The sequence below is a fragment of the Phytophthora ramorum genome (assembly GCF_020800215.1).
Source record: "Phytophthora ramorum isolate Pr-102 chromosome Unknown Phyram_PR-102_s0012, whole genome shotgun sequence".
In the NCBI taxonomy this organism is placed as follows: domain Eukaryota; phylum Oomycota; class Peronosporomycetes; order Peronosporales; family Peronosporaceae; genus Phytophthora; species Phytophthora ramorum.
Window position 1 is genome coordinate 1,326,221 of NW_027150658.1, and position 27,634 is coordinate 1,353,854.

Sequence of the window (27,634 nt, forward strand, 5' to 3'; positions counted from 1 at the left end):
GGCGACGTCACTCGCACGTATTGTCCGTTCCCAACTTCTAAATGGCAGCTTTCAAGGAGAATGAAGTTCAAAATTCCACCGTTGACACAGTTTGGTTTTGATTGTGTTGTACACATTGCAGGAAAACATCAAAAGGGGGAAGACAACTAAATGCTCATCGAACCCTCCAAACAACCAAGTGAACCAACGTCAATGTCCCACCCATTGAGAGAAGGACGCAGCAGTCTGACGGAATGAGGCAAAACGCTGGCAGGCCCAAGCGAAGCCGTGGCAGTCCCAAGTGGAAGACCCAAAACAAATTCACTGAGATGACGGATCCTACGCCTCGTATGCTCCTATCCCTCGATGCACGAGTCAAATGAAGTCCGTGAACGCGCATTACTTAAACTCTTGAGAATCGAACTAACGGGTAGCGTCGAGCATCAATCGGGTTTCTTCATTTCGATAGATGGCTTTTTCTTAACTGTGCGCAATCTCAAGGGGGTAATCTGCAAAGTAACGGGATTGTTTGACACTCCATTCGAGTGTGAGCACGTCAAAGGTTCCCCAGAGCTGAGGGCATCACTGGTGCCAGGGGTGACCAGAGTTCTCTAGAACGCGGTGTTCGCCATAAACCCGAGTGGGCCATACAGCGTCCAGTCTCAACCTTCTATCGAACTGCTATCTACCCGGTTTGTTCGGCTAGACTTAATTTTTTTCATGCAGATTTACAGGTCTTGAGTTTGCACTCTGGCCGCTTTGCCGGTGCCGTTTTGCACACCACTGACAAAGGACCAGCGTCCGCTTCTGTGGCCTGACAGTGAGAACGAGATGCAGCGATATCGAGCCACCAACTAAGCGACCCACAATGTTGATTCATGCGCTTGCGTAATACATATCTTGTGTTTTGATCGCTGCCGTCTGACAGCATGTCTTATGTTTTGCCATCAATGCTTTTTACGTGCATTTTGTACGACAACTTGTCGTACGATAGACTGGCTATATCATTGGTTGGAATCACTCAGAGCACCTCACATAGTCTCCACCTCTCAGCCCCCAGCATGTCCCCATACCCCATCCCGTTCTGTGCTATTGTCCTCCCCCTAAGGCCCCACCATTATTGCGAGAAGCAATGGTGCTACTCCGAGCTCCTCAACGCCACCCACCGAGTCTCTCAACGCAGAGAACGTTCGCCGCGCATGTACAACCTCCAGGACTCAAACGGCTTACCGCAGCTATCGCCGCGGCATTGCTGCATGGATTCATGCGACTAAGACGGATTCTGCGAGGTACTTACGGTGAAATTGACGTCAATGTATTTACGCCGAAAGATTTAGAGGCCTTTTTGCTAGCTAAGATGAACGGCACTGAAAAACTCTCAAGGCTACAACCCTCAGCGGTTATCGAAGTGCTATTAAAGACATCTTTCGGTAGAAGAAACTGCCACTCGCTGTCGCCTACATTGATGACATGAAAACATTTTTCGCTGGTCTGAAGCGCATAGAAGCTGAGCGCAACTAGGGAGGAGCAGGCACAGGTGATCTATCTCACTGAAGTCGTGGGGAACCGAGAGCAGACCTACGCTCGCGAAAAACTGCTCGAAGGTGTTTCCTTGGTGTTTCCTTGGTGGACCGCAACTTGGGCCGCTTGTTCGACTTCGGCCTCGAGGTCGCCTTCGATGAGTGCGCAGAGATTGTGAGCCTTTTGCTCATCATTCCATTGCTTTATGCGTGCAAGTTTGCGGAATTGACTGCTCCACTTGAGCCAGTCGCGCGCACTTCCACCGGTGAACTTCTTGATCTTGATCTTCGCCGTTTCTTCAGCTTGGATGGCTGTGGCGGCGGATATCACCATCGTGTACGTCACGTACTCGCCTTCATTCTTGCGCAGAAAGCGGCAATCCTATTCAGAGTGGCGAATTATGATGGAGCACATTTCTGCAGCAATTGAACGCGAGACTGGAGCGCAACCACCTATCTATGACTGTACAGCAGGCAGCGATGCTGCGTATTACTGGGGTGAACGGTCTGCCGATTAGCTCTTCTCGTCGCTCTCGTCGGTTAACACAACTCAAGATGACCACAATGCTTCGTCTAGTTCGAGAGACAGAACACGAACAGAGCAACAACGCTCGCAATTGAGCATTTAGACAGAGGAAGAGAAGACGCCAGGCATAAATGCACTTACTTGAACGCTCTGCTTCAGTTTTGTCGCGCTTGCCGGATACTTTTGACCAATGATATCACTGTCGTCAAACTGTCGTACGAATGCTCGACACAAGCGATTGTCAGAAGTCTAGTGTATGAAACGTATGCCTCGTGATATTGACGTACATATTTTAATTCTGGTACTATTTATTGTAAGCTTACTACCAATACCCGAAAAGATTATGCATGCTAATGCCGTGCTTTGCCGGGAAGCTCCGGATATTATAAGCATAGTGAATGCTTTACGTGTACTATTAGGCTTTGCAGATTTTTTTTTGGCACTTTCGACTCTCATTCGTACGACTTGTCTTCCACCAGATATGATACCCGAGCACGCTTTGGCACTTTCTAGAAGTGCCACTGTGGTGCTTGAAACACGACTTTGGAATGGGCAATTCATGATTTAGCGCTTAGTACGAGAGTTGCTACAGTATAATACTATCGTTAGTAGTAGATAATTATTATACAGGAGGTGTTATTCAGATAGTATACCTGTTTTAATAATATCCGGACGGGCAACGCACGAGAATTGGGTAGGAAGCAATATTCTGTGACATATTTTTTTGTATATCCGGCATACGTATTACACGTAATACGTCGTACCACCGACACCGACATCACTGTTTGCGTGAATTGTGCAGTGCAATCATGGATCATGATTCATGACCGGGCGAGTCAAGCCAGACTTGACTTTTTTTGCTCGGTGCACTTGACTCGACCAAGTTGCACAATTCACGCAAGCACTGATGACCAGGCCTCTTTATTATTTGAGCCACGATAATTCTCGAGATGTGCTTGCTATTGTGACGACGATAATTCTCGCTGCTGCTCACTTCGCAATTTGCATTGCGGCGCACAAGACCACACTCCAGTTCTCACGGTTCCGATTGACCAAAACTTCAAAGCGATGCGCGTCTCCTCCATCCTGTTGGCTATCACCGCAACCATTTTGGTTGGAAGCGCTCGCGTACGCTCGGCCCCAGCCACTCAAGTCGCCACCTCGGCGTTAGTTTCGCCTGACCAGGTTGAATCCATCCAAGCCGGCCACGACAAGCGATTTCTGCGACTGAGAACCCATGCCAATGAAGAGCGATCTTTCGAAACGTCCAAGTTGGATGACATGATGAAGGTTGAGAGTGTTCGTTCAACCGCGTTCTACAAGTGGTGGCAATCGAAAATCACCCCCGCCCAGCTGCACGCGGCCTTGGCAACGATCAAGGACCCAAAATACGGCCGCCTTTTCCACGAGTACCAAGCCTACATTCAGCACATAAATAAGTGAGTTCGACGGGCTTAATTGTGTTCAGCTGGAACAAACTCTGGAGAACTGCCGCAGTGTCGTAGATTTCAAACATTGCAATAGATCCGTGATGACCAAACGCTTTCTTCAAATTGTAATAATTAAGAGATGCCGAATGACTTCATTATTAAAGCCCATTATTAGGTAGACTAAGTATCGAAACTTGCGCCTCCCATAATGTGAATGGCTTGATGTAAATCACCACACTGTAGGTAAACTGTCGAATTTGAAAGTTGTACCGACATTAGAATATCTACAAATGCCCTATTCACCAACAATTGACTGAAGTACAAAACATATTTTGGATACATACCAAGCACAGTTGTAAAGCAAAAACGTCTTCTGGGTAATACTCAAGCCGAACCTGTTCGTTTTCTCGGTAGTGAAATTGGAAATTTTGCATCAGATGCTGAGCGATATGAAGCTGCTCTCCAACGAAGTACTTCGAAGTATCATGATTTGACAAGGACAGTAAGCAGGGTTGTATAGCTTTGAGTTTATCCGATACTCGCGATACGTACGATGGTCTGAGCTCTGGCGAAGACACGAATAGTCACACACACAAGTCGCAACAAGCGACTTGTGTTGTTTTTGTTTCTTTCCTCTCTTTGTGATCGTTTCGACTTCAGGTATATGGAAACACGTTTTGGCACTCAAACCCAGACCATACCGCGGCTTTCATGCAGATGAAAGGGGCCTTTCGCCTGGCAGACACGACCTGTGCTGGGTAACTTAGTTCCGATGGCGTTTTCAAGATGATACATAATCTTTTCGCTCAATCTGGCGTTATAAAATAGTGCCTTGTTTTATCGTCTCAACTGTGGCCCGGGTGTGACATCGAAGCGGACGATTTCTCTGTCAGGGATACTGTTCAGCCACCGAGTGATTGGTTACGGATAAGCGCTGTAAGAAGAGGTCTATTGAGGAGCGATTCCTAATGCAATGCGTGGTGAAGGAGTCTGAACGGGTTGCAAACCATCTGAGCTAGAAGAGATTTAAGAACTTTATACAGTAGATTTGTTTTTCGAGTATAAATTGTCTGGTTGGCGATCTAGGATGACATGGCAATTTCTTCTAACCTTGAAAGGCTCTTGGCAACACTCTCTGCGCCACTCACCAGACAGTTGAGTAACAGCTGCTCCTCCATAGAAGTACGCTCGTAGCGCTTGTCTGTGAGAAGCCACTCCACGTATGCACCTTTCATGTGTGCAACGACCTCGGAAGTAGAGAAGTCTTCAATGTTCAAGATATCGTACTCCCGTCGAATGAAAACAGATGCGTTTTCGGATATGAAAATGCTAGTTACGTGGTCTTCCTGGTCTCGAGATACACAAGACGACACGACAACAGCTGCTACTTCAATGATTGTACCTGGCCGCGATTCCTCCGTCTTCTCTGATAAATATTCACGAGAAACAGCATCCTGGTGGGTTTCTGTGGATCCTTTTGTATTCTGTATCTTCAGCTTGACAGTTTGTGGTACAATATCCGATAGGAGTGCAGACACTCTTGGCTTCACTTTTCGATACACCTCCACTTCCAGTTTCAGTCCATGCTCAATCGCATCCATGAACTCCTCGAAGGATATTGTAGTGCAACCAGGTTTCCCAACTATGTTCATAAACTCCTGAACATACTTGTAGACTGCTTCCTCTTTTACAGTCCCAGACTGCGCGAAAACTGTTCCAAGCAGTGCAGCTACATCGTCCGAGCTCAGCTCTCCACTGCAGTCTTTGTCTGCCAGCCGAAAAGCTTCTTTCATTTGCAGGAATATAGCTGTTTCGTCTGGATCTGCATAACGAAACGTGTCGCTGAAGATCATCTCCATGGTTTCAAAGTTGTCGCGCACAAGAGACTGGAAATGCCTACTCGATAGCTTCCACTTGGCATGACTATCCACGTTGTCGTCAATGTCACTTTCTTGGGCTTCGTTGCGAATGTCGGCAGGATTCAGCTTCACCCGGTTCTGCATCACACGAAAGTGAAACCAGCGGAGCAACTTGAAGAGAAGGTAGTTGTTGTTCAGTAGACGATGCGAAACTTCGAGCACGCGCTTGTACTTTTCAGCAGAAAAGTAGGGTCTCCATAATAATGGTTCAGCCTGTGCTTCTACAAGTAATTGGCGTTGTGATTCAGTTTTGGCTGGGATTTCCACCACTAGCAGACGACGAACTTCTGCCATGGTTGCTTCATCCATCTCAACTGAGCTGGATAGATGATGCCCAAACAGTAGGTCGAAAGCTTTTTGGTGCAGCTTCAGGGTGTCCAATATGCTGTGGCGAAGTAAAGTAATAGCACTCCTCGGGAAAATAAATGTTTCCACGGATATGAATATGAGGACAGCCACGGAAGTTTGGGCGAGACTCGAGTAGGAGGCGATTGCTATGGAGCTGGAACTGTCTGACCCGTTTGAGTAGCAAATATCGGTTTGACGCAGTAGGGTGTCGGATGCAACAAAAGCAGCCACCATGCCGCTGTAGGAACCGTAGCCTCGTCCAAAGAACACGTACATACACATGCCTACCCAAATGAACATCACAATGTCGGATAGTACGACCCCCAAGTACTCAGGGTCGCACATTTGCACAAAGAAAAACTTGAAGACCGAGGGAACGACACTTCCAGCAACCACACCACCCACACGATTCACTGTCGTGCGAAACGAGCTTCCAAGGTGGCCGCCTAAAATGTATGCGATGGTTGTGGCTGTTGACGCGCTATAGCCAAAGACACCCACGCAAAACGCCACTCCTGCCATGATCGCAACGGTAACTTTCAGCGCATTTACCCACAGTGTTGGGTCCATATAGTAGGCACGATCCACGAATGCTTTCAGGGACGTTCGCACAAAGGATCGAACCCGGTGTGGATCGGTGTACGTTTTGTTGTTGTAGGACTGCTGGAAGTTGACAAGCGTGCTACAGAATGAGTTCAGCGAGAAAAGGAAAAGGTTGAGCGGCACATTTCCTGCCACTTCCTCGGGTGTAACCTTTTCCTTGCGCAGAGTTCGGTTCTGTACCTTTCGATACTTGTACAGCGTCATTTCTACTTGATTTTCTAAGGCCCCAAGTGACTTGAGATCAAGGTCTGTCACGGAAAGAAACGCAATTAGTGTCTGCCACAAGTGAATTACTCATTCAAAGTACTTACGTGAAGATAAGGCATGGACTTCATGCGAAATTTCGTTCAGCAGATCATTCGACCGCGTCTGTATGATGTACATTTCACGCTTCAGAATGGCCATGTACGTCATATGCAAGCGTCCATACTCCTCGAGTTTCATAGCATAGCTGAGTGTGCGAAGGTCTGCAATAAGTGAGCCAGCCAGCTTCACGTAGTTACGACTCATCACTCGATTGAACTTGAGTACGTAGTGAAGCCCAAAGCACTGCTCCCACCACGCATCATCAAGCAGTGCCACCATTCGGCGGTAACGTGCCTCAGCATTGTCAAATTTGCGCCCGAGTCGAAGCTTGAGAAATTCCATATTCTCGACATTTTTGCTCTTGAAGCAGTATGAGTCCATGATGATATTAAGAAGCTCCAGTAACTCTGCAGCAACTGCCTCGGAGTCTTCACGTAAACGCGCGATCGCACTGAATAGTTTAAAAGCAGAGACGTCGTTAATACTGATGTTCATACTCTGAATACATGAAGCCTTGCAACTTACAAGATCGGGTATGGGAGGCACATGGTTACCACCGATATCAACGCGCCAAGCAATCCGACGACAGCAAAAATGCGTAGGTTGCGCAAAATGTTGCTCGTGTCAAAAAGTTCATCGTCAACTCTTTTGAGCTGACCAGAATTCAAAGGATTGGCGGGATTGATAATTGTCAGAGCTGCATACCCAGTTAGGCACAACGATTATTAGTCTGATTGGACTGCCATTTCGTTCTTGTACGTAGAATACTCACTGAAGTAAACATTGGTTCCTACTGCATATTTGCGCGTGTTGCACTGGAACGGCAAGACCATAACTGCGACGGTAAATAAGACAATCCAGGGCAGTGTTGCGATCAGGTCGGGTACATTCACCCAGTAAGAGGTGGAGTTCAAGGCCTTGTCGATCTTATAGTAGTTTTTGTACGGGTCTTCAGATTGGCTGTCGAATCGCTCCACCTCGATAAACGCAAACAACACGTAATTGTACAGGAGAGCAACACCAACACCACAAAAGCCCTGACAAACTTCCCGAATTGTCCCCCCAACATTGAACGCCATGGAGAACACGACCATGATGGCACAGTAACTGAGCCCGCCAAGATAGTACCAATCTGGAAAAAAGAGCCATTTCTTGTCGTAGGCATGGGATGGATCGTACGCTTGGTCACGTGTCTGAATGATCGATGACACAATCACTGCGAAAGATACCCGCAGCGACAATTCCGCGTTGAGTTTGAAGGCAGCTGAAAGATTACAATTACGTTTTTAGACTGTTAGTCGTAGTGCTCACCGAATAGCAGACAAGCAAGCAATTCATTTACCTGATATCCTATGCGGACTTAAAACAGCTTTCCGGTGCTTGTCCAAATTGATTCTCAATTTTGTAGCGGTCTCACTCCCTGCGTCGGTAGTGCTACTATGCATACGTGTTCGTTTCAGTTGTATTTCGACCGGTGATTCAGACACAACTGGCACGACTACATGTACGTCTCTGCAACCATCATCCAGAAAGGAAATGCTATCAGAAAACTGGAAGGCACAAAAGTAAGAAGCACGGAATACGTACCCCGAAGCCAAACCCGCAGTTGGGTCGCCTAAGCTGGTGGGGGTAGTCATGAGTCCTCGAAAACAAGTTTTATTGACTGGTTTCATCCGTCCAGGCGACCGCGGCGAGCGGATTTTTGGGCAGAACTATTTTTGTGTGAAGCAACGTTGACGTTTCTCATTGAAACGGAGATGTTTGGTGGATTTGGCCGCGAGCTGTTGTGAGCATTTTCATTTGAAACGATGAAGGCACGTGCGGAACTATAAATTTTGACTATCAGGAGGACTGTTGTCGCTGGCTCTCAATGCATTCGTTTCCTAGGCGCAGAATTCAAGTTTTAACCTGTTGTCTCTACGTGTACTTTTGCGCAAATACTTATCGAGGAATTTGGTACTATGTAAGTACTCCAATACTTCACTTACAAGACGAGCTTCCTGCGATTATTTCTATTGAAGCTTTGTTACTCAGAATTCAGTCCAAACTACGTGAACTGTGGTAGCTAATTCAACTACCGGTGCCACCACCCCGTGAATTGCCGTGCTATACCCGCAAACATTTCGACGATGGTCGCGGTAACACACTTTCCAAGGGAAAACCTATTAAACTTGTCTTACTTGTAGGTGACTAGATGTGCGTTCACCTTGTACTTTCTCGGACCACCTCCCTACCAACAGGAGTCGGCTCTGCAACGAATTGCCCTTTTCCTTAGACACTCATCGACTAACAAGTTGCACCACGGAAGTCAATGCGCGATCCCAACAACGGATTACACAAAATAGAGGAAACACTACTTGCACGTACAAAATTTGCGGTAGTTTCGGCTCTTGGTGATAGAAATATGTGCGATAAATCCTGCGGGAATCGATCTTAGGCTGCGTTGTGCTTTGGCATTAAAAAAAAGAAGGTTGCTCTCTGTCTGATGTGCTTGTAGCCTAAACGTTGTTGGATAAACCGCAGCTAGGCGTCGATAAAATCTTTTATAGTGTTGCGGAACCCGCGCTGGCGCCAACTGTATTGTTATAAACCATTCGTGAACGTGTGGTAGTCACTCAATCAAACTTTGCTGTCGAGATGTTAAGCGACGAAAGAGGGCATTTGGCCCCCTTTCATAAACGACGGTACTCGCGTTGAAGCAGACTTTTCTGGATAGTTAAAGGAAGACGGATTTAGCAGGGCTAGACCAATAAGTTGGAATGAAAGGGGCATTTTGCCCCCTTTCATAAACCACGGTACTACCACACCAGCCTGGTCGATATTTTTCTGATTGAAAAAATTCCACCGCTTTGCTAGGGTGATGACGTAGAACGGCAGATTGTGGACCAGCTCCCGTAAGATATCAGGTCCCACGGTGAAGTGTATCTGTGTCATTATCGGTGCGAGGAGTAGGCATACGCGGCCAGCGTACTGGCGCCGCCAGCCTCAGGGAGCTTTCACACGGCTATTTGGTCGATAACTGCACCTTCCTTCATTAGACGATGAAGCACATGGTTCGTTCTCGAGGTATGTGTGTGAAGTGCAATTGTTCATTGTTCATGCAGCGAAGTCAGCACTTGTAGCGATGGTTTCCATCCGGGCTCAAAATAAGGCGAACCAGGTATGTATCTTGATTTAACTATAACAAAAATTTGGAGCACCAATTTGAATCTAACTATTACGACTTCAGACTCTAAGCGACGTTCGCAGTTGACTGTCCGTTTGTGAGAAGTAAGTGGTATTTCGGTGATAGATCATGAGCAACCTGTGTGCCTACTCTGTTCGCAAGGCAAACAAGTTCGGAACAAACAGTCGCATAAAGATTCTGGACGGAACGCGCCGATCAACCGTATCGTCGGTGTCATCTGCAGTGACATTAAAGGTCCTATAACACCTCGCGACCGCCGCAACAACAGGTACATTATCAACTTCACCGATCACAAAAGCAACTGCTGCAGAATTTTTCTCGCCAGGACGAAGGATCAAGCAAGTCGTGCGCTGGAAGCCCCAAGAGTCTGGATGTCAAGTACATCCTGAATCCAAACTCCTGACTCCAGAACACCAGAATCTTGACGGTTGACCACTGACTACTGACTTTGAAGACAGTGATACGTCATCAAGTGAAATGCAATTGAACTGTCACCAAAGAATCTAGCAGAACTGTCGAGTCGACACTTTTGAAGCTCCGAAGACAATGTACCCAGACCATACTGAAGCGAAGCCAACTTGACTCAAGCCATAGTGAACTCAAGATAAATCACCCAGAGCCAGGATCTAGAAGGAATTAATAGTTTAAGGCCTACAGCCAACAACAGAGTTTGTTTTACCCCGTACTGCGCAAGTAAATTCGGCCAAGCCTGCCGACGGAAATCCGGAAAACCCGAGACAACGACCGCGGTACAACAAAGGGCGCTACGACCATTAAGGACGTGTCGTCTGTGGCATCTCCACCTCATAACATCAAGTCCAGTTAGGTGGTGACCAGAGGCGCTCCGGCACTCTGGGTTGGCCCACCTATTTCATATTCTAGTTGGGTCGCTAGCGTGCTGGTGTTTGCCCATTTCATATTCCCCTGACTGATTAGCAGTGTCCCCTAAATTGATTGTTTAACTGCTGTGTGTATCGACTGACTATAGTAATTGATAGTTTATCTCTTAATTGAGAGTGGTGCTCATTTTATAAGAGTGTTCAGACTGACTAGGTGTCTGAACTATAAGACTCGAGTGAGCCTAGCGAGTGACCCACCGTCCAAAGATCGATAAGAATAAGTGGAGGCTATTTGTATTGTATATAACTCTGTATTTGTTGGCTATTGGTATTTGGGGTGCATCCTGGGTAAAGGTGCATCCTGGATTTCCGATACTCTGGGTGTGAAATCCAGACTACACTCTGCCTTTCTGTCGTTGAGGGTGCATCCTAAAGCGAGTGTACACTCGGCACACCTTCAAGACCACAAGCTCGGTGAAGTGCCGTTTAGTCAAAGACAAACGAGTCGGCAAGGATTCTGCAAGGTGCCCACGCCACCAAGAACGCAGCGTTTCGCTTCGCGGTGAGATCTTGGATACTTGTTGACTCCTACAAGTCTTCCCCCTTCAATCCTAGAGGAGGAGTTCTTGGAGCGCGCTATACGGACCCCCCTGGAAGGAAAAGGTTTCATCGACCCCGCCACACCAGTCTCACCAACATCGAGTATACCACCACTCTGGTACTGGGTGTGCTGTGACTAAAATGACAGGACGAACTCCGCCAGGACCATCTGGAGCTCGTCCAGCATTTTCTGGGCACATAGGGGTTTCTGTGATGAAAACCCGTGCCTGTAAAGTAAGTAAAAAACATGCCAAACCTTTTGTCTTTGGTATAATCACATAACTAAATAGCATGTCGATTGGCCAGGCGCTGGCAGAGACGCTCCAACGCAAGGACACCAGAGTTCCTGCTGTCGATGTACTCGGTAACATATGCAGGGTCCTCTGCGCACATCCGGTCCATAATATCATACCTTAAAATAACCTAAAGAACAACAGTGTAAAATCAAATAAAAACACAATCGCTAACCTTTATTATCCAGGCCGAAAACGCACGGGTAGCATGGGTACGATCCTACCTGTAGGCGCGAGATCAATTAGTTTAATATAGAAATTTGTATTGAAAAACATATGCCTGTTAAAGAAGGGTCAAGTTGAAGGAGCTCAATCCACAGATGCAAGATGGATATTGTAGCACTTGCGCCGCGATCTTGGTCCACACACACCGAAGTACACTCTGTGAGCCAAGTTGGAGCATGCTACGCAATAGTAAGATGCGTAGGTCTTGCAGACGCCGCACTGGCGCTGCACTCTCCTGCCTGCCTGGCGGGTTGCAGCGTACCGAGGGAGGTGTATGAAGGGTTTGAGTACGTGGCGATACTACAGAGCACAAGTACGGCTAATTAGCTCGCAATGTAGAGATCCCGATACTAAACCTACTTACCCCTTCCGAATAATCGTCGTTGTCTTGTATATGTAGTCTTGTAAATCGAGCCATGTTGAACTCGTTGAAAATGAGTTGGTAAGAAAGACGCGAGGCAAACTCGTTTAAGTCAATCACAGCTCCCCCCCAGTAGGGTATTCTCTGTGGGCTCGTAGCGTAAAATTGACAAGAGTCAACAACTACCATGCCGAGAATGGTACCAAACAATTTGTGTACCTTATTTATCGTTATTCATTTCCGTTCAATTGCTAAATGAACCCTGTCAAAGATGATCGTGAACATCGATCGTGGAAAATGGCGAAAAAATAATTCGACCATTTGCGGACGTGGAATCCGCTTTTCATACCGCACAGTTTCGACTTTTCCATCACGGGCCACAGCCCGGTGCCTCACTCGCACACTGTCAGCACTAGGCAACGTCGTACCCCTATTTGAAATAAGAATTTGTTCCTTCTTGTCAGCCCAGCACGAGGCGTACATCTTCGTTCCAGAATCTGTTGTGCTGGAAAGTACCTTGTATGCTCCACGCTCGGGTGCCGTTGCAGCCCAAGAGGCGAGAGTTGCTTTCGGATACTGCTTCGTTGCCGTTTTGACGATTCCCATGAAGAATAAACCATGCAATGTTTCCAATTGGACGAGAGTCTTGACCGATGCGAATGCACTGTCGGCTACCACCGTTCTGCCATTGCCCTTGTATCGTTCTAGGAGTCGCAGTATGACGGACGTGCCTTCTCCAAATTGAGCATTATACCGCTTTTGACGCTGCATAGCAGACCCCTCAACAAGCTGAAGCCCCAGCATTACACCTCTCTCTCCATCGGCAAGGGATTTTAGCTCCGTTCCAAGACCCTCTGGCTTCCGGGTAATTTTGGTTTTATGTGGTAGCCCGTCATGAGTGTATTTGGCTTCCCTTCCACGCGCTCATACATTCATCGACAGACACAAAACATATTCCCAGGTGAAACATACTTTGTTCGTTGGTCGTTGAACCCAAGTACAATTGACCTGATCAGCATCCACAGGTTATCTGACGTAGTGTTGTCTGTGAACGTGAGCGCGTACATAATCTGTTGAAAGCGATGCCTGCTCATGTGAAGTCTGCCACCGAAATTCGCAGGGGTGTAGGTTAGACCTTCCTTTGAGTCTGTTTCCCAATATACTGCAGTTGGTCCACGTCGTGGTTCATATGCCATTGCAAATCGAATTCTAAGTCATCGAAAGAAGTCTCCCTTACCGAGGTCTTGATGTGACCCCGCGATCAGCTTGGTACTTGTATGTCGTAGTGTGTCTGCAACAGTACTCATAGGATGCATGAGATAAAAAAAAATTGGATAATCGGACGCTCATCGAGTTGCAAGTGACGAGGCCAAAGATATGAAGTGCTACGAGGTGGAATGTGGCAAGCTGTATCGATTAACACAGTGTCGCATGGCTCCCAGCAACGACCGAGGGCTTCAACAGCTTGATCGCGTTCGGCATCAGTAACAGTGCCGAAGCCTTTGTCTCGATGACCACCGTCCTCTTCATCTTCCTCATCGTTACTTGGAGACGAAAATCCAAAAGCCGTGCCGCCTGTCGAATTCAACAGGTCCACGAACGACACCGTTGGCCGTTGTACTCACTGGATAAGATCGTATTACTAGCTTGGGCTGCTCTCTGAACGCTGATAGACCGTCCTGCGACGATATCGACGACCCCTGTGGACCATTCCACCTCATACTTGTGCTGTCACCGCTCTTTTAGACCACGAAGCACAACACCTTCCTTCCCAGTATGTTGTTTGCTTTTACCATATACCCGATCTCCAACATGTAGCTGTAGCATGACGTCTTGACCAAATCGAGCGCAAAAATAATAAATGCCGAGTTAAACGCTATCTCTGCTTGAACAAGGTCGGGTTTATTTTGAACGTTCGTTGCCGGTTTAGTCAAACTTTTTTTTAAGTTGAGCCTGTCTGTACGCTTTGGTGCGTACGAGTATGCTCATTGGATAATAAAGGTTAAAAGTGAAAACAATTGTCAAAATGAATCAACCAAACAATACCTTCTCGTCGCGCCTCACATCCTTATGAAGGTGACAACGACAGAGACGCTCGGAAATATCTCCTTGCGTCCCTACCCCTTGAGAGTCTTGGAGGTCTTCGGGCCATGGAAGCCTAAGAGGATCTCGGCTAGCTTGCTCCTGCTGAAAACGGAGCCTCGTGAGTAGCCGAGGATGTTCGCTGCCTCCTCCACGCCTACGTCCCGCACGAGCAGGACGGCGCCTTGCTTCTCCTTCATGGTGTAGGTCTTCTACTTACGACGAGGCGTGCTGTGGAATGCAGTGATTTAACCCAGCTTGTTTTGTCTGAGCCATTCATTTATATAAGTTCTGTGATTGGTATTTAAAAAAAAATCCTGGAATCTATTGGCAAAAAATATTTAGTTTAGTATGAAGTTGAAGATGTGCCACTGTTGCATGCCGAGTTTTGCGTTGCCGGCTTTTTAATCGTATCATGACTGTTCGTAAACGCAGTTGCTGACCGACCCTGAACTTGCGTCAAGGTCTGATTATTCCAAAACGTAAACTTAACCATTTCGAAAACTTATGCATACTTCTCGTAAAAAAACAAATAAGGGTATATAGCATGATTGGAGCGATTCCCGCAGTCATTTGAATCCAAGATTTGCCCTACACTATACAAAGAAAAACCATTTTATTCTTCAAGTGATTAAAGGCAGCGGTTCAGACTCAAAATCTGAAAGAGCCCCCCCCCCCCCCCCCCTCTTTCAGATCATGGATCTGGGTTTTGGAGGAATAAACCTTCGAACATGAATAAAATGACCTCTTTTAAGCGCTATACCTGTCAATATTAATAACTTCAACTAACAAGCCACACTCTTTTTCCGCATCAAGGTCTGTCCCGCATCAAGCTCAAGACTCCAGACTGCCCACCACGGATGCGGAGGTGGACACAGAGGCCGGGCGACAGCAGTGGAGCGAGCAGGAGCTGGAAATTCTCAACTTGGAGGCGCGTAGAAGAACCTATTCAAGCCTTTGAGCTGTTATCACCATGCGCAAGCATCATGACAACGCGCGGGAGGGTCGCAGGTGTCGAGAATTACAGCTCCTAGAATGTGGACGCCCTCCTGGAATTCATTAGTGATGTTCTGCCGACGGGAATGGGAGTCAGTGCGGAACAGCTATGAAGACTATGCGGTCGAAACTAATCGCGCAGAGCGCGAACTGGTGTCGCTCAAGAAGACATTTCAAGCGTTGCTCAACGTCAAGAAGCCAATGGGGGATCCAAGGTGCCCTGAAAATGCCCGGGTGGCCCGCCAGATCCAGCGCCGGATCGAAGAAAAGGTGTCTATGGAGAACGACGTTGGCGAAGAAAGAGCTTTGAGCAATGAAGAGGACAGCCACTCGACAGCATCCCACACTCCTCTAGCGTTAGGTGAAAATGAAGATGCCAACTCATGTCATTGCCTGTTTGCACCCTACCTGAGCTCAAAGTGCAAAAGGAAGTAGTGGAAGCAGCTAACATCAAATCCAGTCATGGTGATAAACGCTCTGTCATTTCCAGCGCCGTACATCGCCTCCCATGCCGTTCCATATCGTGGCTCGGGGTGAAGATCGGCTCTCGTGAGGTAGTGTTGGCCGCGCTGACGATCACGTTTCTCTCTCTGGCCTTCGGTGGTGAGTGCAAGCATCAGAATGAGCACACTGCTCTCGTCGTTGCCCTCGTAACTCATATTATAATAGATGCGGAACAAATGCTGCGGGTGGGCACGTACTATTTTCTAAATCTGTGCGCACCAGCTAAACCTATGTTTTGGCATCCCAGAATAGCTGCGGGAATCGCTCCATTATAGGAGGTGGGTGTGTGTGGGGGGACTTCATCCCAAATACATGAGATTAATAAGGTTTATGGTTTAAGCCAGTCTTGGTAGCAGTCTTGTACCAACCAACCAATGTTTCTTGGCCCTCTTGTTTTTGTTGCTTGTGGAATGCTTTCCCAGAGAAGATAGCACGCGGTGATGTGTATGCTCCCTTATCTTGATGAGAAGCAGCTTCATGTATAAGACCTTCGAAAGCTGCGTGCTCCATCTGGGAAAGTGCAGTACCGACCAAAACCGGGTCACAAATGGTTTCCGCACTCGGAGGCTCGGAGCGTCCTGAGCCTTGTAGCGCGTCCTGAGTAGGTAGGTGTAACTTGCTAAGCCCCCCTCCCTGCCAAGAAGATATCGTTGCGCATCCGTGGGTGTCATTTCGGTGCGCCTAGGTGTCTGTAAGGCTCTAGAAGGCCATTGTTGTGGAGCCAATTGAGGGCATCAAAGCCCAAGATCATCCCAGCCTAGAATAAGGGCCCTTACAAAAAGCAAGTAATACTGGTAGGAAATTAGTGAAAGCCGAACGATTTCTGCTACTAAATGTCTCACGACGGAGCATGTGCCTTATCTTATCTTGTATCTTATCTTAAGGCCTCTTCGTATATTCTCATCAATGATGAGAAGCTGCTTAAAGTCCTTCAAAAGCTGGACACGGTAGATCGCTTTCATGTCGGAGATTTTTATAGCAATGTATTACAGCAACTCAGGTATCATTTAGTACAAGTTAGCATCATTGCGATTCGCCACGAGTTTGTGCCGTGACTAATACTGTACTGTATATGGCCACAGTTTTAGTCACGGCTCTGTGTCGAGCGCACAACCACCCCTGGCTTTCAAGATCAGGCCAAACCTTTAAAAGCTTGTTCAGGCATTTTAATGCCTTAAACCGGCGTCTGCGAACACGAGCTTCCCCATGACCGCGTGCCAAGGATTTTGGGCAGGGTTACGTCATGCATCAGTATGAACTTTTGAGCTACACGGAAGTACTTTCGTGTACTGCACAATCAGCCATACTTGCTAATAGCAATTTGTTACCGAAATAAAGGATATGTATCACTAGGGCATCAGCTTTCGTTCTATAAGCTACCGCAACGAAGGGTGCATACATTTAACGAGACACTGCGTTCTCCAACTTTTTAATTTAATCGGTGGTCGTGCTGCCGTCAGGGGCAAACGCCGGTTTTTAGCAATCAACGAGGGATAACGTAGCGGTGCATGCTTGCTCGTTGAGTCACGATAATTTCCGAGATGTGTTTGTCATTGTAAGCCTCAGAATCGTCCTCATATTGTGAGGACGATTTTGCTCACTTCTCAATTTGCATTGCAGCGCACAAGCCTTCCTCCAGTCCTCACTTTCGACTGACTAAAACGTCAAAACAATGCGCGTCCCCTCCATCCTGTTGGCCGTCACCGCAACCATTTTGGTTGGAAGCGCTCACGTACTCTCGGCTACAGTCACGAACCAAATCACCACCTCGGCGTTAGCTTCGCCTGGCCAGGTTGAATCCATCCAAGCCGTCCACGACAAGCGATTTCTGCGACTGAGAACCCATACCGATGAAGAACGAACCTTGGACCTGTCCAAGTTGGATGACATGATGAAGCTTGAGAGTGCTCGTTCAACCGCGTTTTACAAGTGGTGGCAATTGAATATCACCCCCACCCAGGTGTACAACGCCTTGGACCTGGACAAGGTCCAAACGTACCGGCGTATTTTCAATGAGTACCAAGCCTACGTTAGCCGCTTATCATAAGTGAGTTCAACGGGCTTAATTGTGTTCAGCTGGAACAAACTATAGAGAACTGCTGCAGTATCGTATCGTGAGTTCCAAACTTTCCTTCGCAATACATTCGCGATAAACACGTTCTTTTGTTCGAGGCCACCACGAAAATAGCCGCTGCGAATGTTATCTGCAAGTGTCCTCTTTGCTCGAAAGCGTCGCCAAATGTCACTCGCTCCAAAACGTGCATGTAGGCATCAGTCATGTAGCCATTTCTCTTCAACTTGGCGGAAATTGTATGGCCAACTGCAAACTTTGATTTCAGCCAATCCGATCGTCCCATTCAGCGCAGTTTCCTTTTTCAGGGCATTATCCATCCAGAGGAAACCAACGCCTATGGGGGACGAAGGCCGCTACGCTGCGCCACTGCGGCCCTTCGTAGACGGCGTCGACGCCACCGGAAGCCGCAAGCGCCGCGTCGAGGCTATCGGAGGCCTCTGTCCAGCCCTAACGCGTGCGCCGCCCGGCGCGTTGGGCGGCTCCCCGGCCTTGCGCGCGGCCTCCAACTCGCCCACCGTCTTGCAGATGTTCACGTCGGGCTCGCGCCCGGGCGGCAACAGCTTCTCGTCTGTTTCGTCTGCGTCCACCTTGGCGTCGTCCTGGGGTGTGCGCAGCGCGCGGGACCCCGAGCAGGAGCCAGAGATGAACGCGCTGCCCAATAAGCGCTCGCGGGTGTCGCCCTATGCGCTGCAGGAGCCAGTGACGTCCAGCAGCTTGGGAAGAGATTCGTTTGATAAACGGGAGGAGCAGTTTGAGGTCATGCGAGAGGACTCGCAGAACCTGCTGGAGGCCATGAGCATCTCGCAGCAAAACACGCAGGAGTGCACGCAGACACTGGAGGACAGTCCGTCCATGTGTCTCATGCGGCTTGTACTGCACCCGGAGGTGGACAGAGCGGTCACGGCTTTCCAGAAGAACGAGCTGGAGAAGAAGGCGCTGTATCGCATTGAAGTGGAGATGCTGACGCCGCGAGTGACGCTTGGGAGAGATGACTATACGGAGATCTTTAATAAGAAAACGTCGGGCGTGGACCCCGTGAAGCTCAGTCGCACGCACTGCATCATTGAGACGGCGCTGGACCCGGAGACTCATCGACACGCGGTTTTCATCACCGACAAGAGCACGAATGGGATTCGGATCGACGGAAAGCAGGTGCAGAAGAATAAAAAGTACAAACTCGTGGACGGACAGAAGATCACGCTCTTGTCGTCGCGTCAAGGCAATGTGCTGCTTGGGTATGTCGTGGAAGACCCGCACGTGCGAGGAGCGCAGGAAGGAACGAAGGGCAATCAGACTGCTATACTGGCCGAGTCGCAAGATAAATCGCAACAGGGACCGAATTTTCAAGAGTATACGCTGGGCGTGCTGTTCTCGGCGCCATTGGTTGGAAAGGATATCCACGGCAAATACCACCCTATCGCTGAATTGGACGTCAAGCGCGAATACTCGATTTTGCAGAAGAGTTTGATTGAAGCCTCCAAGTTCGCCAAGCGTCCAGCTACAATGGGCGATGCATCTGGCAACAATGGGCCTGGCACACTATCTAGGGTCTACCAATGCCCGCGGCAAATCAGCGTGGTAGCGAAGTTTGCAAACACGGACACATTCAGGGCGATGGTTACTCTTGGCTGCCGAGCGCTCCATTTCTCTGGCCACGGCGACGAGAATCACTTATATTTTGAAGATGGTATGGGGCTAGTGCATCCAATCCCGCACAAGGGCCTTCAAGAATTGTTCTCAGCGGGAGGTGGAGGTGGCGAGTCAACTTTACGACTTGTATTCGTGTCCGCGTGCTCTTCAGCACCGCTTGCGTATGCATTTGTATCATGCGGAATTCCACACGTTATCGGAGTCCGCACTAACCAGAAGATCGAAGATTATGCCGCTATTGAGTTCACGCGTGCGTTTTACTTGGCACTCGCTACCGGCAAGTCTGTGGGCGCAAGTTTCACTATAGCGCAACAATCGGTCGCGAAGTCACCAAATATTCGAGGGCCTATGGCAGTTGCTGAAAAGTTCATGCTACTTCCAGAGGATGGAGACCACTCGGAAATTATATTCCCATTAGCAGCCGTCGAATCTAATGGCACAGTCAACCTGGAGCCCATGAAATCGAAGCGGTACCCGAAGCTGTGGTTCGATGACTTGCCAGCGATGTGTCAAGGATTTTGCAACCGTTCCGTCGAGGTGTACAAGATCTGCTTAGCCCTGATGATGACGCAGTCTCGCATTACGCGCCTCGTCACCATTTGCGGCGAGGAAGGCATTGGTAAAACAGCGGTGGCGCATGCAGTGGCCAATTACGTTGGACCACGCATCACTTCCGAAGGAGGTGTCCGCATCTTCTCAGTTGCCAGGCTTGCTCAAGATGAAATGGATGAACACGTGGGTATGATGCGACGGAATATTAATATCGCGAACGGGAGGTGTCGTGTTCTAAGTCGATTAGAGATCATGGTCTCAGATCATCTTAAACAGCACAAAGCTCGAATCGAGTACAACAGTCAACAAATGCTGCTGGTTATGGATGGTTGCGACTACCTATTGCGCAGCGACGCCCGCCGTGACCGTTTCCGCGCGTTCCTGTCTGACCTACTCACGAACAACGCGTCGTTGAAGATTGTGCTGACAGCAAGGACATCTATCTGCACAGATGGTGCTGTCCGTGGACACGGGGAACGATTATATACACTGTCGAAATTCGACATGAAAAGCGCGACGATGATGCTCGTGAGTCTCATGAGCCGTCCTATTCGAGTTGAAGAGCTGAAGCACGCGCGCGCGAGCAACTCGACGGACAAACTGGAGCTTATTGCATCTCACCCGGCTTTGAGAGCCACGAAGGGTATTCCTAAACGCATTGCTGATCTTGCTGGCAAGCTCAACGAGACGACAATGGACAAAATCCCTGTGGACGAGAGTGACTTGGATCTAATGGAGTGACATGTCCTCGGCTCGCAGCAAATTTGACGCAATATACACTAGGTACTAGGAGGGCAACTATAATATACTGCTGTAGTAGCACGCAGCTGATTGATAATGCGGCACATAAAGTTGCCTCGTCCCAGACTGCCTCACCTGGCGTTGCATGGCGAGATCACAAGCGAGATCCTCACGAGCGATGGAACGTCAGGTTGCTAACGTCTGCGGCTGGAGCGTATACCTCGAGCCATGTGAAGACTCCACTGATCAATTCCCCGACTCAAGCTCGCTGCCTGTTCCGTGGATCGCTGTCAGCTTCGCCAATCCTAGACCCAAAGATACCAACCACAAGGCTGAGAGGAAGCGCCCGCGTCTAAGTCGTGATGCTGATCTTCACGACGCCCACAATAAGTTGGTGGCAATTCGCTGTTTAAGTCTACTAGCACGCTGCCCAGCGTACTCATGGCGTGGCAATCCATGCTTCTGGTGGCATGCGCTTAAGAATCTCTGTGGGGCACCATATTGCGACGAATATTTCTCGCTGCCCCGCGAGCAGCGGTCACGACAGCGGCGATGCTGCGCTCCAGCAAGAGACGCAGGTGAAGTGCGCGAAATGCCGAAGTTCCGACTTGTGTTTCTGCGTGTGAACGTCAAGAATGACATGTTGGCCCTCTGTGCTCAAGCTTTCTCGGCACCCCCGAACGATATATTTCGGCAAGTGGACCAGCAAGTGGAGAACTTGTTGGCAAGAGTGGGGGTTGTATTTCGTCCACAATCTCGAGCCGTTAACATTGATCTTGACTTTTCGCGGAGCAAGCTGCGAGTTGGAGATAGCATGAATGGGATCCAGTCTTTACTGGAGGCAGCAAATGGGAGGGGCGAATCCACCAGAGGTTTCTTCAAAATTCAATGCATGAATCTGAGCGAGACTACGATATGTGAGCGTGATTGGAATGTCAAGTACCGATTCGAGGATCGCCATCACAACGAGTGGCTCGGTTGTGAAGGCCTTCCATTCAAGAGCCGTCTGGCTTTGCTGAGCATCCCGCGTAGCGCTGCCAGTTGCCGTCATTGAGATCATATTTGCCTATGCTGGACGGGATATCTATCGTCAGGTGAAGTGGCAGTGAAGCTGGTCAGTATCTGCAATCACCGCATTGATTTTAACTAGGCAAGCCCAGATTTGCTTGAGGTGATAAACGTTCGCTTCTTCATCAATTGTTAGTTATAGATATACTCCTGAAGCGTAGCAGCTTGTCCATTGTTCCTCTAGCAGATTTCCATCGGAGTAGGGCCCTCACTTTTTCTATCGATGGGGTGGAAGTAGATGCCGCACCAGGCTTCGCTCCGGTTGCGCTTGAAGTGCAAATCAGGGTCGTATCCACCTGCAAGCTGCTGCTGACGACGCAGCTTCTTGGACTCGTTGACGCCAAAGTTGGGTCCGCGTTTGCCTCCCGGGACCGGAACCGGCTGAGGTCCGCCAATAACTCCCGGCTGGAAGCCCATCATGGCTGCCTCCATCTCCGCCGTGACGGCCTGGTCGATCGGAACGGCCGTCGTGGTAGCACGCATCTTCGAGACGTCGCTCTCGTCACGTTCTCCGAGCGCCACCTCCATCAACTGCGCCTTCTGACGTTCCAGATCCGCCTCAAACTGCGAGTCCTCGCGCTGCTGCAGCTGCCGCCGCTCTTCCGCCAGCCGCTGCTGCTCTGCAATGAGCTGCGCAATCCGTCGCTCTTCGTCCGCCTTCTTGGCGTCGTTCGTCGCGATGGCAATGGCGTTTTCCTGGCGGTACTGCTTCCACTGCTTCTGGGCTGCAGCCTTCTCCACGTCGTCCCCATACACGAGATCAAAAACTACAACAAAAGCCAATAAATTCATCAGCGTCTCTCTACCTAGGCACAGCATCTCGACCCCGTACTGAGGTTCTCCAGCGTTTCCAAGAAGTCATTGAACTCGTCCAGCGTGTCGAAGTCGTCCTCCGTCTTATTATAACTACAACATAAAGAATCACAAATACGTCCGTCAGCATACGCATTCACCTCTCAATAGTAACAAACAAACCCTCGCGCATCCTACTCCTTGGTCACTTTCTTGCGCACCGACGTCTCCTTGGCGAAGTTGAGCTCCTCGATGGTCTTGTCCTGCAGCTGCGACTTCTTCACGGGCTTCTCGCAGGCAGGACACGCGATCTCTCGCTGGTGCTGGAACTCGCGCTTAATGCAGTGATCACAGCTGCCCCAAATAAGAAAAAACGACACATTTTCCCCGTTAGAAGGTCACGTTTTCCTGCCTGGTATCGCGCGCCTTAGACGCCGTACAATCGGTGACCGCATTTCGAGATGAGCATCTTCATCTTGGTGTTGAGGTAGTTGCTGTCGTCCTCGGCCGACGTGCCGCATACGCAGCAGCGCAGCGCCAGCTCCTCCGCATCGTCCACCGCTGTCATTCTCGATAGAAAACAAGTCACGTCCTCCAATTGGCCAATATCCCTCATGCTGGATCCAGGATCGCAATTTCACTCAAAGAGGAATTTCACTCAAAAAGGCCCGTCGGGGCAATATGGCGGCGGTGGAGCGCGTCTTAGCGGAGCTCTCGCGGCTCAATGACGCAGTCACAGCCTCCGACACTTCGTCCACGTCTTCTCCTTCATCTAATACAGCCCTGGACCAATTCTCCGTCTCGTCTGCGTCCTCGTTGGCTCCCGAGGCGGTGGTGATCATCCCCCACAAACAGTCCGATCCCGCGTCCTTGCCTCCATTTTTGCTGCCCCGCGCGCGCCTCACGTCGCCCTACGGGGCGCAGTCAACTGTGGTGATGGAGCTGCAGGCCGTGGCGCACCCGCTGTTCGCGCTGGAGCGTCTGGGGCCGTTCCCTCGCGGTTGGAACAAGACTCCAGTGCTACAGAGCCGTCTATTGGCGCAAATGCCCATGTCTGCGCCGCGCCAGGAGCTCGTCCCCACCCGGGACTCCATCGTGAAGGACCCTTTGAGCATCTCGTACGAGTTTCGACCGGTAGACGCGTCCAGAACCGGCGCAGACGCAGGATTCAGCAGCGCGCTGACCAAGCAGGACGAGTACGCGCGTGGCAAGATGAGCAACAAGCCTTTCAGTCCTGGAGGAGACTCATTAGCAGAGCTGCAGGCGGAGCAGACGGAGCAGCCGCTCACGCCCATGGAGAAGCTGCTGAGGAACGAAGAGGAGCAGAGGAGGAACCTGCTGGTGCTGGGGGAGCATGTGGACGAGGAGCTGCTGGACAGGCTGGTGTTTGATGTGCCGGGGATTAGTGGCTGCTTGACGGCGGAAGATGTGCGTAAGATTGAGATGCAGGGGCAGGAGGAGGTGGAGGAGACGCAGATGGAGATCGTGGGCGTGAACCCCAAGTCATTGCTGAAGCCGTACTTCGAAGCGGTGGCGGATAAAGACCATGTCGCGGCGATCCGCAGTGCAGTGCTGGATGAGAAGGCGGCGGACGCCATGCGGCAGAATGATGAAAATACGACGGTGGGACTGGATCAGTTGCTGCGGGAGATGGAGGAGGATGGAGAGCTCATGGAGCTGGGCTTCTCGATGGAGGATGAGGGGGAAGCTGCTGAGGAGCAGACCAAGTCTACAGGCGTTGGCACAGGGGCTGCAGCTGATAGCACTACGAAGACTGCGCTCGAAGCGCAAACTTCTTCTGGTGATGGCAGCAGTGACGACCCCGAGACGGAGCTGGAGTTCCTGCTGGATTCTGGCGCGGTCTCGACCTCTCTGACGTTACAGAAGCGGACAAGCCCGACCTCGGAGTGGGCCAGCATGGCCAGCGTTGATGTGCGCAACTTCCACGAGAAGGTGCCGGAGATGGCCATGAAGTACGAGTTCGAGCTGGATGTGTTTCAGAAGGAGTGTGTCATTCATCTGGAGCGCCACGAGTGTGTTTTCGTGGCAGCGCACACCTCCGCAGGTAAGACTGTGGTTGCAGAATATGCTATTGCGATGTCTCAGAAGCACATGACTCGCACGATCTACACATCGCCCATCAAGGCGCTGTCGAACCAGAAGTATCGCGACTTCCGCACCAAGTTTGGCCCGGATAACGTTGGACTTATTACAGGCGATGTCAGCATCAACCCGGATGCAAGCTGTCTTGTCATGACGACGGAGATTTTGCGATCAATGCTGTACCGCGGTGCTGATATTATTCGCGATATCGAGTGGGTTATCTTCGATGAAATTCACTACATTAACGACAGTGAACGCGGCGTGGTGTGGGAAGAAGTCATCATCATGCTTCCCGAGCACATCGGTATGGTGTTCCTGTCTGCAACGACGCCGAACCACTTGGAGTTCTCCGACTGGATCGGCCGCACGAAAAAGCAGAAGATTCACGTGATTTCCACGTACAAACGTCCCGTCCCCCTTCAGCACTTCCTCTACGCTGGAAAGGAGTTATTCAAGCTGTACGACGCCACCACTGGATACCTGCCAAATGCTCACGGCGCAGCCAAGGCTAAACTTTCTCCTGTTTCGGACAAATCAAAAGCAGGCGGTCGAGGCGGCAGGGCTGTTGCCCGGGGTGGTGGTAGTAGTGCCAACGCCCGCAGCATTCGCACGTCCGGAGGTGACCAGGGCGAATGGACCAAGCTGATCAATACTTTGAAGGACAAGTCGTTGCTCCCAGTGGTGGTATTTGCTTTCAGTAAGCGACTTTGTGAGGAAAGTGCCAGCAAGTTGGCAAAGCTCGACCTCAGCACCCCCTCGGAGCGATCGGAAATCCATCTCTTCCTTGAGACTAGCGTGCAGCGACTCCAGGGTTCGGACCGTGAGCTGCCTCAAGTGCTAATGATGAAAGAAATGCTCAAGCGCGGTATCGGCGTTCACCACGGCGGCTTGCTCCCGATCATCAAGGAGATGGTTGAAATTCTGTTCGGCCGCGGTCTTGTGAAGGTTCTCTTCTCGACGGAAACGTTTGCAATGGGTGTGAATATGCCGGCACGTACGGTTGTGTTTAATGGTACCCGAAAGCACGACGGCAAGAACTTCCGAGACCTATTGCCCGGCGAGTACACACAAATGGCTGGCCGTGCTGGTCGTCGTGGTCTGGACTCGGTGGGCACCGTCATTATTGCGTGTTGGAACGATGTCCCTGAGCCGACATCACTGAGAACAATGTTGGCAGGAAAGGCGACATCACTTTCCAGTCAGTTCCGCCTGACATACAACATGATTTTGAACCTCTTGCGAGTGGAGGTGTTGACGGTGGAGGACATGATGAAGCGCTCCTTCTCGGAATTCCACACTCAAAAGGCGCTTGCCTCGAAGAACATCCCCAAATTGATTCAAAAGGGCAAGACGCTACTTCAGCAGCTCGAGCGGTCTCTCGTTGACGACTACCCGCACCTGGAGGCGAGTGGTGAACTAGCACAAATGCAGGAGTTCTATCAGCTCAAGCGCGACAAACGTGACCTGGAGAAGAAAATGACCAGATGGCTACTAGCAAACAACATCCAAGCCGCCAAGAATGCCATTGCACCAGGCCGCATTGTTATCCTGAACGTGAAGGGCCTTTCATCTGACCAACTGGCGCTGGTGGTACGCACGAACGCTACCATCGTAGGCGAGGGCGGAACTAGCCGGTCGAAGCTTTCTTTTGAAACGGAGCTTCAAAGCTCAGATTCTACTGATGTAAGCCGCAAGGGAGTGTTCAAGTCGATCATGGTGATCACTTTATGTCCGGATGAGTACGAGCCTCCTAAGGTAGAGCCCCGATCAGCTAGTAAGAAGAGTCATCAGGCCCTTCTTGGTGGTGGGCGTATGCTTCGAAGCAAGAAGGACGACGACGATGATCGAATGTTTGGACGAATGGGCAAGAAGGGTAAGTCAGAGAGCCAAGAAAATGCGGAGCTTAGCGCCCCGTCGACTGCCACTCTGCTTGGAAGGAAGTATGCCGTGCTGGAAGTTCCCGAAAGCTGCGTCGAGTGCGTGACATCCGTTGTGGCATCGAATGTCAACATCAAAACCCTCGTGACTGCATCGTCCAAGAAGGAACTGGCGAGCAGCATTGACTTCTTGACGCAACTCGAGAAGGACGCCGCTACAACGCAAAAGGCAGCCATCGCATATGTGGACTTGATGGGCGAACTCAAGGTCAATGATCTCGAGGTCGCAACGGGCTACACTCAATGGCAACAACTGTACTCGATGGTGCTCAGCCACCCGTGCGCAACCGACTCGCCGTCGGTGTCGCGTGTCATGGGCAAGGTGGAGAAGATCTTCAAATTGAAGGCCTATTTGGTGCGAATGACCCGAGAGCTGTCAAATGACTCGCTTTCGCTATTCCCTGACTTCCAGCAGCGGCTAAGTGTATTGAAGCGACTCGGGTACATCTCTGACGATGGCGTCGTGCAGGTTAAGGGACGAGTGGCCTGCGAGATCAACACCTGCGAAGAGCTGGTGCTAACCGAGATGATCTTCGAGAACGTGCTGGCCAATCTGGAGCCTGAAGAGATCGTCGCGGTGCTTTCCGCGCTCATCTTCCAAGAGAAATCGCAATCCGAACCCACACTCACCCCCACGTTGGAGAGCACGCGCGAGGTGGTCAAGAACATTGCCGAGTCGCTCGGTCTCATCCAGTTGGAGCAGCATCTTGAAATCGACCCCGCTGTTTACTGCAAGGGCGCTCTCAACTTCGGCTTGATGGAGGTCGTGTACGAGTGGGCGCGTGGCATGCCGTTCAAGCAACTGTGCGAGCTGACAGACGTCCAGGAAGGCTCGATCGTGCGCTGCATCACGCGCCTTGACGAAGTTTGCCGTGAAGTGCGCAATGCTGCGCGCGTTATTGGTGACCCACAGCTCTACCGCAAGATGGAGGTCGCCTCCGAATCGATCAAGCGCGACGTTGTGTTCGCCAGCAGCTTGTACCTGTCCTAGTCGGAGGG

The 27,634-nt window shown here is 50.1% G+C and overlaps 6 protein-coding genes across 6 annotated transcripts; 4 read left to right on the forward strand and 2 right to left on the reverse strand.

Annotated features, from left to right (window-relative positions):
- Positions 1 to 3,093: 3,093 nt before the first annotated feature.
- KRP23_11666 (uncharacterized protein) lies at positions 3,094 to 3,468 on the forward strand (the record flags this gene model as incomplete). The annotated part of the gene is made up of 1 exon (XM_067895931.1): positions 3,094 to 3,468. One exon carries the CDS (start codon positions 3,094 to 3,096, stop codon positions 3,466 to 3,468), a length of 375 nt encoding a protein of 124 aa, XP_067740503.1.
- A 1,069-nt stretch (positions 3,469 to 4,537) lies between these two features.
- On the reverse strand, positions 4,538 to 7,012 carry KRP23_11667 (uncharacterized protein; the record flags this gene model as incomplete). Its single annotated transcript, XM_067882236.1, has 2 exons — positions 4,538 to 6,573; positions 6,637 to 7,012. The coding sequence occupies 2 exons, from the start codon at positions 7,010 to 7,012 to the stop codon at positions 4,538 to 4,540; spliced, it is 2,412 nt and encodes an 803-aa protein (XP_067740504.1).
- Positions 7,013 to 17,390: 10,378 nt separating this feature from the next.
- On the forward strand, positions 17,391 to 17,765 carry KRP23_11668 (uncharacterized protein; the record flags this gene model as incomplete). Its single annotated transcript, XM_067895932.1, has 1 exon — positions 17,391 to 17,765. The coding sequence occupies one exon, from the start codon at positions 17,391 to 17,393 to the stop codon at positions 17,763 to 17,765; it is 375 nt and encodes a 124-aa protein (XP_067740505.1).
- Positions 17,766 to 18,128: 363 nt separating this feature from the next.
- KRP23_11669 (uncharacterized protein) lies at positions 18,129 to 20,735 on the forward strand (the record flags this gene model as incomplete). Its single annotated transcript, XM_067882237.1, has 1 exon — positions 18,129 to 20,735. The coding sequence occupies one exon, from the start codon at positions 18,129 to 18,131 to the stop codon at positions 20,733 to 20,735; it is 2,607 nt and encodes an 868-aa protein (XP_067740506.1).
- Positions 20,736 to 21,983: 1,248 nt separating this feature from the next.
- On the reverse strand, positions 21,984 to 23,163 carry KRP23_11670 (CDK-activating kinase assembly factor MAT1; the record flags this gene model as incomplete). The annotated part of the gene is made up of 4 exons (XM_067882238.1): positions 21,984 to 22,570; positions 22,636 to 22,709; positions 22,794 to 22,949; positions 23,036 to 23,163. The coding sequence occupies 4 exons, from the start codon at positions 23,161 to 23,163 to the stop codon at positions 21,984 to 21,986; spliced, it is 945 nt and encodes a 314-aa protein (XP_067740507.1).
- Positions 23,164 to 23,276: 113 nt separating this feature from the next.
- KRP23_11671 (DExH-box ATP-dependent RNA helicase DExH11) lies at positions 23,277 to 27,626 on the forward strand (the record flags this gene model as incomplete). The annotated part of the gene is made up of 1 exon (XM_067882239.1): positions 23,277 to 27,626. The coding sequence occupies one exon, from the start codon at positions 23,277 to 23,279 to the stop codon at positions 27,624 to 27,626; it is 4,350 nt and encodes a 1,449-aa protein (XP_067740508.1).
- Between the last annotated feature and the right edge of the window lie 8 nt (positions 27,627 to 27,634).